General features: G+C 35.0%; 1 protein-coding gene and 1 long non-coding RNA gene across 2 annotated transcripts; one reads left to right on the plus strand and one right to left on the minus strand.

Annotated features, from left to right (window-relative positions):
• The first annotated feature begins 61 nt into the window (after positions 1-61).
• On the plus strand, positions 62-984 carry LOC106965041 (uncharacterized). Its single transcript, XR_001428542.1, has 2 exons — positions 62-648; positions 750-984. It is a non-coding gene; the product is annotated as an uncharacterized LOC106965041 (long non-coding RNA).
• A 104-nt stretch (positions 985-1,088) lies between these two features.
• adgrf3a (adhesion G protein-coupled receptor F3a) lies at positions 1,089-15,082 on the minus strand. Its single transcript, XM_015060914.1, has 19 exons — positions 15,022-15,082; positions 14,183-14,396; positions 12,368-12,419; positions 12,275-12,287; positions 11,429-11,560; positions 11,139-11,291; positions 10,931-11,037; positions 10,788-10,846; positions 10,574-10,698; positions 9,749-9,964; positions 6,809-7,048; positions 6,556-6,708; positions 5,186-5,300; positions 4,952-5,036; positions 4,523-4,705; positions 2,814-4,139; positions 2,689-2,730; positions 1,762-1,797; positions 1,089-1,673 (listed from the first exon to the last, which is right to left on the minus strand). Exons 3-19 carry the CDS (start codon positions 12,410-12,412, stop codon positions 1,614-1,616), a joined length of 3,090 nt encoding a protein of 1,029 aa, XP_014916400.1. The 5' UTR covers positions 12,413-12,419; positions 14,183-14,396; positions 15,022-15,082; the 3' UTR covers positions 1,089-1,613.
• Positions 15,083-16,630: the final 1,548 nt, after the last annotated feature.

The raw sequence follows: 16,630 nt of genomic DNA on the forward strand, positions 1-16,630 counted from the left end.
GATAACTTTAGTTTTCATTTACACTGATAAAAATGGTTCTTAATGCAGAATTTTGCCCTTCTTTCAAATTGAAATGGTATGGAATTACTTTAATCTATTTAAATAGTAGTCTAAAACCTGTCCAAATGAGACAGTCTGGTGTATTAAATACAGAAAGGTTTAAGAAAAGGATAACAGAATCAACCTGTAAGATTATCCTGCATTTTAGCTTTGTCCACATAAAGGATAAAGTGTGGTTTAATGTTTTCTAATTGCTACAAATGTCTTGCTTTCATTTTATTTAACCAATATCACTTCTCCAGCGGCTGGCGAAGTTATGAGATTCACCGTAAAACCATATCAGTTTGTGTTTACTGGACCAGATTTAAACCTGTTTTTTTATGTTTTAGAAAACTCTGTATTGCATTTTTTTTTTTCAGGAGATACAGACATTGTCAAGATTCTCTTAGAGAATGGAGCCAATCCGTGTCTGAGGACAGTGCACGGATGGACCGCTGCCCACTATGCTGCAGAGTCCGGTCATCTGGCTGCGCTGCGGATGCTGCACACCTTCCATGCACCAATGGACAAAGAGGACTGCTGTGGAGACAAACCAATAAGACTAGCCGAAATATACGGAAAAGAAGACTGCGTTCGATTCCTTAAAAAGTATGACACACAGCCCACTTTTCACCTATTTTTGCTTTATTATGAACAATCTTTACAAAAGTTTCTGATTTAATGTTGCAAATCTTTTTAATATGTTACAGAGCAGAGCTTGAGTACCAAGACTTCCGTGAGAAACTATGTGAAGAAGGTATTTTAAATGACTCGGATACGGAGTGGTTACAGCAAAGCAAAGAATATGAAGAAGACATTGCTTTTAGAACGAGGAGAAAAACTAAGTCTAGACTCAGCTTTCACTAAAACATCACTTTGGCATGCAGGTCGAGTCTTTTGCTCCATTTCTCTTCAAATATATCAACTAAAACTTGAAGAATTCAATGTCAATCTGATCACAGCTGGTATTTATGTAAGCTGAGTTAACGCATTAAATCCTAAAGGAGCATACAGAACAAGTTCATGCGAAGGGTAACACAAAGAGGCTAAAAATAATTAACTATACATTTATAATTTTACCAACAACATTAATAAAAAAATCACATAAAAAAATTACGGACGTCGAGAGTGGACGTTTTCAGCATATGCTTTCTCCCAGTGGTTTTCTCGAGAAAACCATTTCTGGTCCAATCATCTTGTGATCATCTCAAGATCATGAGATGACTGGTGTGTGTTAAACCTGATTCCATCCTTCAAATACATGCCACATGTATTTGTACAACGGTACAAGCAAAGTTTGGTTTATCGAGATTAACTTGTTATCCCAAGAGAACCATCAGGAAATGAACTCGATTCAAGAAAACCATCAGGAAATTAACTCTATCTCCAGAAAACCAATGGGAAATGATATTGTTATTTCCAGAAACTGGAACATTAACCGGTTATCTCGAGAAAACCTTTGGGAAAAAGTATACATCCGCCCTCGGCCTCAGTAAAAAGTGAATGCACACTGTACATTTATTTTCAATGGCACAAAAAAGTGATACTAGTTTCACATGTAGATGAAAATGGTTTCATTTCTTCCATGTCACCTCTGACTTAGAGGTGCTTTCACTGACACTAGATGCTGGAGCCTGGAGATCAGAGGAAAGAACAAATGGCAGTAAGACATATAAGAGAAACAGCCGTGGTATCATGCAATTGTAGTTGCGGAGCACCTACTTTCTTCTTAATGTATCTCAGCAGAGCCTCACGAGTCTGTAGAAATTATGGTGAGAAAATCATTAAAATGGTTATCTGGCAGAAAAATGTCAATGATTAATCATGATAAAAGATGGCAGCTATCAGTACTGGCTTTTAACCATGTATACACCGTGTAAGAATTTCATGTTTTTGAACAACCTTAGTGGGCACCATTGCAAAATACTGAATTAATTTAATTTAAGCAAGTCAGCATCCCACCGCATTATCCTTGACAAAACTACCAGTACAGCGAATTAACCCATAACTGGCATGATATACAGTACCACCATGTTTTACCATGGGTACAGTTCTTGTTTTGCTGTGTTTGTGTGTTAACTTACTTTTCAGACTGGTGGTCAAAAGCTCCACATGTTATGGATTTTTTAGTCTGGTTAGAAAGGGATTTACATGGACTTTCTGTCTTGCATCCAGCATATAGGAAATTGTAATAAGAACACAACCAGTTCACACCAGAAATGTTTGCAGCTTCTTCAGTGTTACTGTTAAGGTTGATATGTTTTTGAACACTCTGGGTCTATTGCACTCTTCTCCAAATTATCATTTTGTGAGATTACCGTTTTTTTTGTTCACTAAAGGACGCATTACGCAAAAGAGTAAATGCAGTCCAATGACACCTAGACATTATGTAGATTAATTAATTTCAGGGTGTGTCCACAAAGGCAATCAAAGAGTCATTTTTTCAGTTGAATAAACCACAATATGTCACATTAAAGGTGGAAAATGTAGTTTTTTCCTCTAACATCTGGAATTTAAACAGGGGTGTATACACTCTAGTCATATTAGGTCTTAACATTGCTGTAAACAACAGCTTAGACACATTTGTAGATCACACTGTGTAGCATCATTGAGCTGTATCATTATCTGGCTAGTTTCTCATTTCCTTACCATTCTGTCTCCGAAGCATGTGGTCAACAAAATGAAGAAGCCCTGGAATTGAAAGAGAGTGTACTTGTATTTCAAATACTTCAGCTTGTTTATGTGTTACATTGAATAAAATATTTTGACTGTACCTGGAATCCGTTGAGTATGGTGAAGATGTATTCGAATGCATATGCTGCGATTCCGCTTGTGAGATCAAAAATCAAAATGGCAAATCCAAAGATCCACGTCACACCAAAAATTGGGGTCAGTAGGATAATGGATCTCACAACAGTTTTGGCTGCTGCTTTCTCCTTTTCTGGTGAAATGTCGGTTTTTTGGTGTATTTCTGAGTGGTGGCTTACGAGCTTCATGATAACCACAAGCATTGAGAACACATTAATGAAAACAATTGCTCCCACTGGAATGATAAACGTATAAAAAGTGCCTTTAAAAAGTCCACCATAAACCAGCCAGCAGGTCTTCCTGAAGTAATATACTCCCTCAGCTCCACCGTTGCAGGTAAGAAACGTGACAAAGACTATGATCAAGGGGATGGCGTAGCCTACAACCAACGAGAACCTCAGATAGTTTGCCCTGCTCACCTTATGGAACAAAAACACTGCCTGATGAAGAAGTGTGGCGCTCAAACAAAACGTCCAAAAGAACATAGCCAGATAGCAGAAATGCTTCAGCACCGCAGAGGTTCGACACCAAAGGTCTGAAATACTCTCTGGGTTGGAAGAAGATGCCAAAAAGCAGAGGTTACCGATCAGCAAGCACAGACAAATGTTCACATGGGCAGTGTGGCGTAAATATAATGTACTCGTCTTGACTACGTCGCTCCAGACTATCAGTTCTATCACAAGAGTGACAACGAGTGACAACACTGATACTGACAGAGCTACATAAGTTACATAAGTTAAACCAGGGACTTCCAGGGGCTCCTTGGACAGTAGCAATGCAAATGAGGAAAAATGCTTACATTCACATAGGCCCTCGTCTGAGGGACCCCCCCATTTACATCCCTCTGATGAAAACTTGTGGTTTTTAGTGTCCCAATACACACATTTTAGCTCAAAATTACGAGGTCTTGGTTTGATCATTTCAAACTTTATGGAAATGTCACTTGCGTTTTCTGCAGTTGCGGAAACAATGATACTGTTGACCTCTGATTTATTGTCAAGATGGGGCAAATATTTATCCAGTTGTTTGAATGCAGTTGTTTTCACATTCACTCCACCTGAAACTGAAACTGAGACATTGAAAACATTGATTTTGCAGTTGGATGTATTGCACAAATCCACTTGCAGATTTTCCCTCCTAGTCCCCACAGTCAGATTTGATATTTTAATTAAATTCTCAACAGAAATCATGAATCTCTCAGCCATTGAAAGTGAGGAGTTGTCAGTAGTGCCTTCATTCCATGAGTCTTCAAGACTTTTATTCAGCAAATGACTGGATGAGTATAGATAATTCTGAAAAAAAGCAGAATCACAGGTCATTTTCTAGAAGATGGTTGTGACATGTAAGAAGTGTCATTTTATGGCATTAGGAATTTGAAGTTTAGTGAAAACTCTTTAATTGAATAAAGATGCATAAATTATCTGGATTACTACATTGAAAAAGGCTATTTCTTAGAAAAAAACAATTGTTTGGTGACATTTAACTTTTTTCCAAAAAGCTTTGAGTTGGCTGAAAGCTTAGTTGGAAACTGCTTTATTAGCCATCATGGTTTCTTTTAACCTTAACACTGTTTAATATATCAGTGAATTTGTAATGAAATAAACCTTTTAATAAAGTTATGAAAGCATACTGATTATGTCTTAATTCATAAAAATCAAGATGCTTTGATACTCACTTCTATTGCTGAATCATTTGTAATAGTAGTTAAATTTAACTTTTCATTCATGGTGGTAAATACTGTGACCGATGTATTTATGTTGGCATAACCAGGTAATTTTAATGTCTTTGTGACCTTTACAAAGCGTTCAAATACTATTGCAGCATTTGACTCCAGTTTGCCAAGTCCAATGTCACTAATCTGAAAACACAATAAATATGAAAGTTATTATAGTTTATTCTACAGCAACTTCTTAAATCAGCAAGCTGAAGTATATTATTATACTGGAATAATTGATATAGTAACAATTGGAATAATTGTTATAGTAACAATTCGTATTTACAGTAATTCCATAAAAATAAAAAAGTTGAAAGAATATTTAAGTATACTGTACTACTCATTTCTGTACAATGACAGGAAGTTAATATGATAGTAAAGTTCACATACTGCAGCTGTTTCCAGCACACTAGCGAGGTCCTTTTCAACACATTCTGAAACCTCGTCACCCCATATCCCTTCCCGGCCAGTTTCCCTGAAAGTATTAAATGAACATTAATGAAACCAGTCAGCACAAAAATTAAATGTTATATATATGTTTCATTAATTAAATAAACCATAAATTGTGTTTTTCAAAGTTAGAGGAAACAAATGTTATCTGATAGTGAAGAGTTCAAATCTCACCCAGATGAACACTTTCGCTTTCTTGTTCCAGCTTTATCCTTGCATTTTATTTCTGCAGTAAAGCCGGCCTTGGTGTTTGCCCATTCACCTTCCGCTGAACAGTACTTTTCATCAGCTGTTTAGCACAAATTTAAAAAATCATTTAGAACAAAAACTATGCAGAGCAAAACTCCAACTTTAAAAATGTTATTGTGAAAAATGCAAAAAGTATCACATTAACTTTTAAACAGTTTCTTTTGAATCATAAAATTGAGGGTGATTTTGTATAAATTCTCTAAGCTGTATTCACTCCAGAAACTTGGACTGTATGGCTCTTCACTCTTCCTCCAAATTCCAAAATCTTGTATTTCAAATTACATGTAAAATTTACTTTGATTTGAAAGGAGGACTTTGGACCACTGAAAAACAGTCCGGTTTATTTCCTGCTTCGTCTCAGGCTCAGCATTTGCTGAAATCATGGCATGTGACAGCTTTAGCCCTGGATATGTGCTGTGACTCTTAAAGCTTAAACTTCAGCTGCCGTGCATGCCTTAGCTCTTTACCATAAACTCTTGAATGGGCTCTCAACATATAGATATTCATGTGGCATTTTTTCCCTCTATTTAACTTTAACATAGTAAGTGTGCAGACAAGACTCTATAGACAGCTAGCTTCTTTCGCAATTATCTTTTTCTGCTTAATCTCCTTGTGTAGGGTGTCACTGACTGCTGGATATCTGTCACCCAGCAGTCTTCTTCTTGAATGTCCAGACTGTGATGTGTTTCTAATATTTCTTTTATTAAACTTATAAGACCAGATGTCTTGAGTTTCATTTTCTGAGACATAATCATCAAAACACTTGAAATATATCAAGCAAATGTTCACATTTTTTAAATTGAAGTACCGAAATAAACTACATTTTTGTGATATTCTGAATTACTCTCAAAGTACTTCTCTATCAGATACATGACTGGTCAGAATTGATTACACTGAATTGAAAGTGCCCAAATGTTTGATTCCACTTGCATTTCCATTATTTCATAAGTTAAATGGCCTGTACTTGTGTAGCACTTTATCAAGCCTAAAGGACCCCAAAGTGCTTCACACTACATTCAGTCATTCATCCATTGACATGCTGATGGTGGCAAGTTACTGGATGGAGGCATCACCGGTTCCTCTGGGCTCTCTGGACACCACTAGCAGGCAAGACTAGTAGTGGTGTCTTGCCCAAGGACAGAATGACAGAGGCAGAATCAAACCAGCAACCCACCGATTGTGAGACAAACTACTACCACTGTTGCCACCAAATTAAAAAAAATGCTTTTTCATTGCAGTAAAGAACATACATTGTATCAAATAAAACGGCATCATTATCTCAAACTGATACTTACGATAAATGACTTCGACCTTCATAGATGCACCATAAGTTTGGTTGCACTCATTAGTAAAGTTGCAATATACCAGTGGAGAACCTGTGGAAGAGCTGTCCCCTCCTGACTTACAGTTAACTACTTTATCAGCTGAATAAATCAGTTTGTCTCCCTCTGTGAAAGTGACATAAACAGGACAAGTATTACAAGAATAAATTCAGTTAGGAGATGGTTCAAAACGCAAACATGAATAACGCTAGTAAAAGGTTCCTACCTGGAGTCATGGGTTTTTCAATGGCACCTTCTTGCCAGCTCACACTGTACGTTTCAGTGGTATTCTTTATCTCACACTTCACTTTCACAACAAAAACAGTTGATTCTGTCTTACACAAGGGAAATGCTGGATCTGCAGAAATGTCGATCTTTGGTTTGAGGCATATATCCATTGTAGCGTTGGCTTTATGGTTTATAGTTATTTGATCTTCTTGTTCAACAAAAAGACATATGTACTCTCCTGAGGAAGGAAGAACATGGAGGGCTCAAACAGAGGCAAAAGGTATGAAATATATTTCATGGGATTAGACAACCATTATGTGATAAATGCTCAGTCAACAGACTAATTTTCTTTTCCTGTTGTTTTCCAAGTACAATTCTGACAAATAACACTGTGATGGACCCCGGGTAAGTAGTTGTGCTGTATATTGCTGCTCTAAAAATGGTGAACACACCCCATTTCTCTTAACACTGAGGAGATGGATCTTTGCCCCACCACACACGAGCAAAAACAATGAGGATTATGACATAGACTGAGAGTTGTGAACTTTCTCATGTAAGTAGTATATTACTGATATGTACATGTGTATTTTTCATGTATTATTATTTCAATAATCCTGCTTATGGCAATAACAACACATACTGTGTTAGACCTTAGTCCAGTACTTCCCAAAGCTGGAGTCTGAGCTGTGAACCAAGAAGTATTGGCTCTGGAGATCCTCTACAAAAATGTTACGAAATTGAAAAACATAATAATTGATTAAGCTAATTTGTGTTGTCACTGAAGTACTATTTGCAAACTCATAAAATACCCTGACTCAGAAGTTGAAAGATTTCATAACCACTGCATTAGTCTATAAAACTGCATGATGTTTTTTACATGTAAATTCTGTTCTCTGAGGACAAAATCCAGTGGCTTGCAAAAAGGGGCTGATTGCTTTTGCACACTGCAATCAAATATATTGAAAAAAAATATGGAAAAGTTCAAAGGGTATGAATACTTTTGCAAGCCACTGTAGAAGTGCGTGTTTGGGGTTTGTACTACAGCTATAGGAGAGGCCTGGGGGTCCTCCTTATCATTTAACTCTGGAGGAGCTGCAGAAAATCCACTGCTCAGCTTGGATTTCTGACAGTACACTCCTCAAATATGGAGTTTATGAAGGAAAAATAAAATACATTCATTGTCCTTTTGGCAGTTTGACACAAGTCAAGTAGGAGACACTGGAAACATGTTTGGTGTCACTGGGCAGGTGACACCAAATTGTAACCTATTGCCCTACAGGCAAAATGCTGTTTATAGTGAAAAACACTTTTCCCCACTCGGAAACACTACAGTAGTATTGTCAAGCTTTTCTGCTAAAAGGGATAGATGGACAGAGGTAGATACACAGCAATAATGGGAGAAACTACAACGGAGCTGAAATGTTTTACATCAAAGCATATTCATCTGTTAGAATAAGGGATGCATGATAGTTATTGAACCGGTACAAGAAATTAAATTCTTATGTGTCCATTATCATAATGAATAGCATTGATAAAATGTTTGGGTGTTTGTCTTTTTTTTCCTGAGCACTTCTACTCCTCCTCCATGAGACCTGCACTGAGTTAAAGTGGTGTCAGTATAACTGGAGAAAACATTTTTGACTGCAAATAAACAATTTTAAAATTCGTCAGAAAACAGTTAAAAAATAATAAATCAACTATCCCAGAGTGTTACACGCAAACAAGAGAAATATAAACATAAAAGGTCCGAATGACTCCCAAGTTGGAACTTCCAACACCATGTGAATGCAGCCCAGGTAAACAGAGAACATAACAAGCGTAAGTTTGGAGCAGTGATTCTTAACCTGGGTTCTACACATGAATACAAGAACACAATGCTTGCTGAATTCAGGGTGAAACGATCCAGTTTTGATGAAAGGGCCACTCTGCCTGCTCTTGGATTTGTACCCGTTAACAAACCGATCCTTACAGCATCGTATGAAGTTTTGGGCAATATTCTGGTCCCAAAAAAGTATTTTGTGGATTCAAAATGACAAAAAACAAATTAAATTTAAAATAAAATAAAAAAATAAGTTATTAAAAATTTTTAAATTCTTTGAAAAAATCCAACTTTATTTTTAATAAGTAAAATAGTAAAAAAATATTTTGGGGGTTGAAATTCTTTTATGGGGCTGAAATATTTTGGGGGGGCCAGAATAAAGTAATACCGTAACTTGTTATGAGTTCATGGTTTTGTTCTTTGAGCAAGGTGATTTTCATGCATGGTTTATTTTGTGCACCAGTAAAAAGACATATATATATATTTAATTTGGAAAATAGAAATCATATTTTATTTATCACTAAAGAAGGGTTCAGTGAAAGCACATATGAAACTGGTGGGTTTGGTACCTCAAAGAAGGTTAAGAACCACTGGTTTGGAGGCTCTTTTAAGGTTTCGGAGGAAAACGATACGCTGACTTTGGTTAACAAATGTTGAGAGACAGTTTGGCGAGGACAAAAACAACACGACCTTTAACACGTCAAATCTGATCAGTCAACTTAAACACAAGCCATTGCTTTGGTGGAGAATTCAAAGTATTTGCGAATGCCCAGGATGCTAACGACGTTAGCAATAAGCCAGCAGGACTCAAATTCATTGGTGAAGCTTTTCACAAAACAAGGCATTTAGAACGAGAAAACTATTGGTTATTGGTATTGTTTTTTGTTTTTTTTTAAAGTTATTGTGTATCTGTATCTAGAATGGTCTAGTCAAAGTCAAAAGCTAAACACAATTAAAGACTTAAAGAATTGTTCACAGATACTACCCATTCAGTCTGACTAAGCTTGAATTGTCATGAAAGGATGACTGAACAAAATGACAATACTAAATGGGTTGTGAACATTTCGCAAGGTATTGTGGGCCAAATGATCTGAAATGTTGCGGTTTTAACAAACTTACCTTGCCAGAGTTCGCTAACATGTTTAATCGTGACTGTACTTATTTTTTCTTCGTCTTCCACTGTTGAGATGCTGCCATCAGTTATGAGAAACTCTCCATCTTCTCTTTGCAGATTCCACTTTGGTTTGGCTTTAAGCTGTCTCTCAGTTTTACAAATAACTAAAGTTTTGTCGTGATATGGCACTGATGTCTTTGATATATCCAAAGTGACAATGCCTGTGAATTTAAAAAGTTTACAACTTTAAAAAGTTTACACAGGAGTTTATGATCTTAAAAAATGAGGCTGTAATTTTTTTTTTCCTCTAAAATGCAACTGAAGAAAAAAAACTAGTCTGTTAAATAAAATTCTTACAATTTTCTTTTAAAGCTATAATAAAGAGGTAGCATTAGCATCACCCTGTAAAGTGATAGCTTATTAGAACACTTTGCATTTATTTCAGAATTATTGTAGGTTTTAGAAAACCTTATTAGCCTCATATAAAGTTCAGGAGGCTTAGCAGGATGGAAACTGGTCAAGGTGAGGGCTGTTGAATAAAGAAATGTGATAAAGTGATAATTTCAGGGTGTGTATACTTATGCAGCCTTCTTTTTGCACCATCTACTTTTAAAATTTATTTAGCACAATTAATATTATATAAAAAGTTGAAGAGGTTTCTTAAATAACTTTACTATCTTATTTTTCCACCATAGTAAAATTACATTTTAACTTTGGTGTGAAAGTCTTTAAAAAAAATCACTGTAAGTCATTGAAGAAACAAAACAGGATGTAAAGTTATTGTGAAATGTAACTTTAATATGAATCCAACCGGTGAAATATATAATTACCTTTAGTCTCCAAAGTCATTTTGCCTGTTAGAGTTTTTGTCAGAGCTGTAGATTTGTTGAACAGTTCTCCCGAACTAACGTCAGAGACGATCTTCATTGTAAAATCAACAATAACGCTCCCAACACTTTAGTGAAAAACAAAATCAAAAAATAATTTTAAACATTTAAAAAAATCAATGCATGCAGATTTTTTTATTGTTAGCGTAGAAAGTACCTGAATTGTGTTATTGCTAGACTGTCAAATCCTCTTATTTTACTGTATTCGGTTTTCATCTAAAAAGACATTATCTGCATTATTTATGGATTTCTAAATGTATCAAATGAATAATTATCTTAATTATGGAAATTATTTTTTACCTTATTTAACAGATTATTATGGCAACCCTTATATGTGCCTGAGTTCTTATCTGTCAGACAAGATTCAAATTCAGCTCCCTCCAGAGTGAATTTCCCTGTGATATCAACTGTTAAGAACAAAATGTAGAAGGTTACAGAGCATCAACCCTTTCTCCACACATGTACAGTTTAAAATGTTTGGTGAAATGAACAGTAAAAGTCCACATGCCTGCACTGCTTAAAGTGCACATTGAATTAGAGTCAGCCTTGAGGGTGCAGTTCTTCTCATCACAATCTACCCCTGTGAGACGAACTTCATCACTCCATTTGTGGCCTTCTTCGCATTTACATGTTTTGTTACCATTGTTGTTTTCTTTACATTCTTATTGGGGGTGGAAGAAACACACAATCATAAAACAAACAAAAAAACTGAAGAAACAAAGTTTTATCGACTTGGTTTTCTGGAACTGACAAATTTAAAAGTACAGTACTTGGAATCTTCCTTTGTTTCTTTCTTACTTGTGGTCATTGTAACGTCCTCGATGCTCAAGTTGCCTTTCACATTAAAGTTCAGCTTTGAACTGATGTTCTGAATTGCACTTCTGTCTATTTTCAGTTTAGCATAATACATCTGCGTTGAGTTCTCTGAAACTTTCAAAGAGAAACTGAAACATTAATTGATGCTTAAAGGTGCAGTATGTAACTTTTATGAACATACTTTTTTTACAAATTTGTTAAAATGTGTCCTGATAGTATAATATAAGACAGATAATCTGTGAAAAGATCAATCTCTTCCACCTCTTCCATGAGCTACTATTGACGTCTAATGAAATGCATCACTCCTGACCAAAAAAAACAACCAATCAGAACCAGGAGGAGGGTCTTACCGCTGTCACTCAACTTCACATACTTGCTAATAAAAATGTGCGAAAGGCAGAGAAACAACTTACAGGAAAACCATTTATATGCCAGCATTTGTGGCTACACTTACTAGCCTTAGCATTCACAACTTTCCCTGATAGCTGCAGCTTAGCAGAGAGCAAGAGGGAATAGGAGAGGGATGAGCAGCGCCACACGACATTGTGATTGACAGCGCTAAGACCCGCCTCTTGACTCTGGTTATTTCTAGTTAGCACTGGGAGCAACGGGAGAAGTCAGAAGAGCTTGATTTTTTGACAGATTATCTGTATCTTACTATTCTGCCATGACATGGTGACACTTTCAACAATTATGTAAAAAATAATTTTATACAAGTTTCATACTGCAGCTTTAAAGTAAAGAGCACCCCCAGTTGGTAACCTGTGAAGCCTTTACCATCATCACCAACAACCAGTGAAACAGAAGCTTTAAAGAAATACTCTTTACCTGTTGTAGAGGTCTACAAAGGAAAAAAACAATTTTATTAAATCTGATGTTTTCATTTTAATTTTTAGTATCTTTTTGTGGAATATGACAAACCTGACAGTTTAGACTCAGTATGTAGAGAAATATGAAGACCCACATCTTGATCCTGTAAAAAATTTTTTTTAATTAATTCACTGGATTGTAAAACTTTACCAAGTAAAACTCTGATTGTTTGGATCATGTTCCTGTGTCATACCTAGACCTGTCATGGCAACAGATTTTGCTGGACGATAAATTGTCCCAGGAATTGTTGCGATAAACGATAATATTGTTGCTTTGAAACCTTTTTCAGATAATATAACGCAAGAACACATTCTCAATGATCAATACACGTTAACTTCTAATGAACATTTAACACTGGACTGAAAGATATCTTAAATATCCAAAATAAATAAACAAAAACAACAAAAAAAGAATTATGAAGCCTCTGTAAACAAAATTGTCCTTCAAAAAACGGGTTAGTTGAGACCAAAGCACCAGACTGAAGACTTTTGTTATTAAATCTTTGGCATAAAAAGAGAGATAAAAGAGAAAGATGATAAATCGTTGGAAAATATTGAGATTTTTTCAATTTATCATGCGATTAATTGATTTATTGCTTATTGCGACAGGCCTATTGTGCCATCGTCCATCATCCCAGTGTAAAGGTGATGTTTCTCTGCACTGAAAACAGTCAGAGGAAAAAGCTTAGGCATCTGATAAGTAAACTTCCTTTTGCTAGTTTTTTAGTATCTCTCACAGGGAGGAAAACCAAAAGATCCAGAATTTACTGGAGGGACTTATGTGAAAGTTCTGACTTAGAAACAACTCAGGTTTTCCCAGGATGGGCTGGGACAAGGATGTCTGCCTTACACTTGTGGATCTGTAATCCTGTGACCCAATTTTATTTGTAATCCTTCCTACTTACACGGATAAATGTTTCATTAAAAAAAAGACAGAAAAACAACTAATTAAATATTGTAGAAAGTTGCAAAAGTGACCATAGATATGGCTGAGCTGATCTAGATTTAAAATAATTGACTGCAGTTGTATGTTAATAGGACGACTGGGTGTGACGCACAGGAACACTGCGGGCCATAAATAAGAACATATAAAACTAAAATTCACTTTTTATATCTAATTTCAAATACGTTTCACAGTATTTTCTGTATTTAAAGAGTTAAAACAATAAAGCTATTAAAATAGTAAATGTTACATTATTTTTGTATCGTTTTTATTAAAATTGTAAAACTGCAATGCGATTACAAAAATTTTGTACAAAGGATTGTGGACCTTAAATGTCCCTATTTAGCAAAAACACACAAAACTACAATATTTAACAACTATAATTATTTTGTTAATGTGAGTCTTCTTATAGACATGTTACATTTGGATTTGTTTTTTATGGATCATAATTCTAGAATGCATTTACATCTCTTATATATAATCATAATTGGTCTTATTGTCAACATCAGGAGTAATGCTTATTTACAGATAAACACATGAAACTGGTCACATCGACTGAGTCAGGACAAAAAACTGTGATAAAAATCTGACACTCATCAGACACATACTTGAATCACTGACACTTCATCCGTGTTGCACAAATTGTATATTTTTATTTTTAGAGTGCACAAATTCAAATGAATCTCTTTTATTGCTAAAATTATTTTAAACAATACACATACTGACATTTATGGCGTTAGAGGCAAGAGGTTTTTGTGTTATGTTTAAAAAAATTCAAAATATGCAGCGCACTGAATGCGTCATCAAAACCATATTAATTGCTTAATTAATTAATTGCTTTCATCATTAAAAACATAAAAACCTAAGACAGGCTACAACTAAATAATTGCATATATATTTATTATGAAAAAAAGATGAGCTCACCTGTGTTTTCTTGACGCACATCAGTGAACCTTGTGAACCTTCACAGCAGCAAACTGGCCGAAAAAAAGTAGCCGTCCAGTGAAAAAGCCAGTTTTCACACCAGGTTTATGGAGGACATGCAAACAAAAATGGCTCCAGCGACACTTTAATTTGACTGTCAAATCAGATTACAGACGGTTCTTTGTTTTATCATGCCATCTCGATGGATCTGTAGCTGTTATGAAATAAAGTATTATATTTCAGGTATTTTTCCCTCCTTTAAAAAAAAATAAAAGACAGCACGAAGTTATTTTACTAGTTTAAAGAGTAAGCTATACATGTTATGTAGCCAGTATTAAATACTCTAAAATGTACACAGCTTAGTTTGTACCATAACAGATGTAAAACCTGCAATTAAGACTCTTTTGTGTTTTCTCTATGTCAAATCTAGACTTTAATACAAGGTATTTAAATTGTGATGAGGAAGGGTTGAAAAACCAACAGTAATTTTAAATACACTTATCAAAATGCATTAAAACCAAATAAAACATGAGAATGATTCTATAGGCAGAGCAATTAAATAAAACAATTTATAAACAATGAATGTTTCAGACGCTTTACATACGCCCTTAAAAGTATTTACATCCAGTTATCTCCTTTTGCAACACCACAGGAAGACTATTTTACTTTACTTTTCACAGAGCTATGAATCTGGGTTTAGGCTGAATGAATCCCAAGGATAGAACATTCTAATTATTCTAATTCATAACATTACATTTTCTACACACCTAATATTTTAAAGCAGACAAACAAATGGAGTTAATATTCCTTGAAAACAATGTGATAGTAATTTAATTTACCTCTAAATAAGAATTTGAAAAGCCGCGGTGCGTGGCCATATTTTTCTCGTACTGTAGTTAGCCTGACATAGGACGAAGAAAAGGGAGTTCATTTTTAGTCATATTTTCCACTTTGTTACTCATTTAAAATGTCAGTGTCAAACTATATATTTAGTTAGATAAATATTACATTTACAAACTATCTAGCTCCAAAATAGATATTCAGTTAGCTAGCTAGCTATATATTTAGCTTCAAACCAAATATTGAGTTAGCTTATTAACTAGCTAAGTAATAGACTGATTAACTAGTTTGTTAATAAAACTATTAATTTAATTTAGTTAACAGCCTCAAAATAAATATTTACTTCGTATGCTAAATATTTAGTTTGTAAACACTTACCCATAACCTTGCAAAGTCTTGTGAACCTTCAAATAAATTCCTACCGGCGTGACTGCCTAACTTGCATCTCTTCATTGTTGTTTCTTTTCTTAGCGATATGTTCAACATTTCAGCTTAAACCATCAAATGAGTCGTTTTACTGGCTACGAACGTTTACAGCCAAGACGCAGGTTTTATTTTGATAGTCCACTTCCGGGCTTCGCCTCGTGAATTTGCACTTTAGCTAACCATTTAGCTTTGAGCTAAATATCTAGTTTCCTTATTAAATGTTTAGTTTGAAATTGTGACATTTATAAATGAGCTAAAATACTGTGAATAAAATACTGTGAAAAATTAACACAATTTTTCCATTAAAATGGGATTAATTTTGGGGGGGCAAACATAAAATTAACTACTTTAAGTTCGTTCAGACTGTCAATATCTACAGAGAAAACGGAAACACTATTTTTGCGCTAGCTTGCTGGGGGTTCGTGTTGACCACGCAGACTTAAAAATCAAACAATATCAGAAAGATTTTACAACTATTAATTCTGAATTGTATTAGCTTATGGTTCTGTCACCTTTAAAAAATTCTCATATGAAAATGTTCCACCGAAAACACAGACTAATTTGAATAAAAGAGGATTTATTTCAACCACACCTATGATATGGATCAGTGTGCCAACTTGGAGAGAATCTGAAAGTTGAATTGTAAAAAGAATCTCCAAAGAAATCCAAAAACAGCACCTGTATAAGTGTACAAACAGTGAACACATAATTTCCTATTTATTGTGACTATACCTCATATACCAGGTATGGATTACACAGTCTTCTCTTAAACATTTGATAATGTTTAAGTCCCTGTTCTAAACTGAACTCTGCTGTTTTTCTGTAGTTTGTTAGGACCTGGTCCACATCTAAAGAACTGTACTTGGGTATCTCTATGCTAAAGTTCAAAACATTTAGTTATAAGGACACACTTTTTCCAATGACATCATCAAATATCAGTTATGAGACTCAGAAAAGTGGTAAAGGTTTATTCAAGTAGGACTTACTTTATTTAAATATTTAAATTCTAACATTTCAGAGTCAAACATTAACCTTGAAGGTGAACCCGATTACTCAGAAATTTGCACCATCTAATCAAGTTTAACCAAATGTCTGAGGGATCTTTATATTGACTCCTGTCACTGGATCGTTTCCAGTTTGTACAACATCTAACAATGTTTTTATTTGGCACTGATCAATTAG

Source organism: Poecilia latipinna, unplaced genomic scaffold (genome assembly GCF_001443285.1).
Source record: "Poecilia latipinna isolate Pla-1442-1.1 unplaced genomic scaffold, P_latipinna-1.0 Scaffold1755, whole genome shotgun sequence".
Classification (NCBI taxonomy): domain Eukaryota; kingdom Metazoa; phylum Chordata; class Actinopteri; order Cyprinodontiformes; family Poeciliidae; genus Poecilia; species Poecilia latipinna.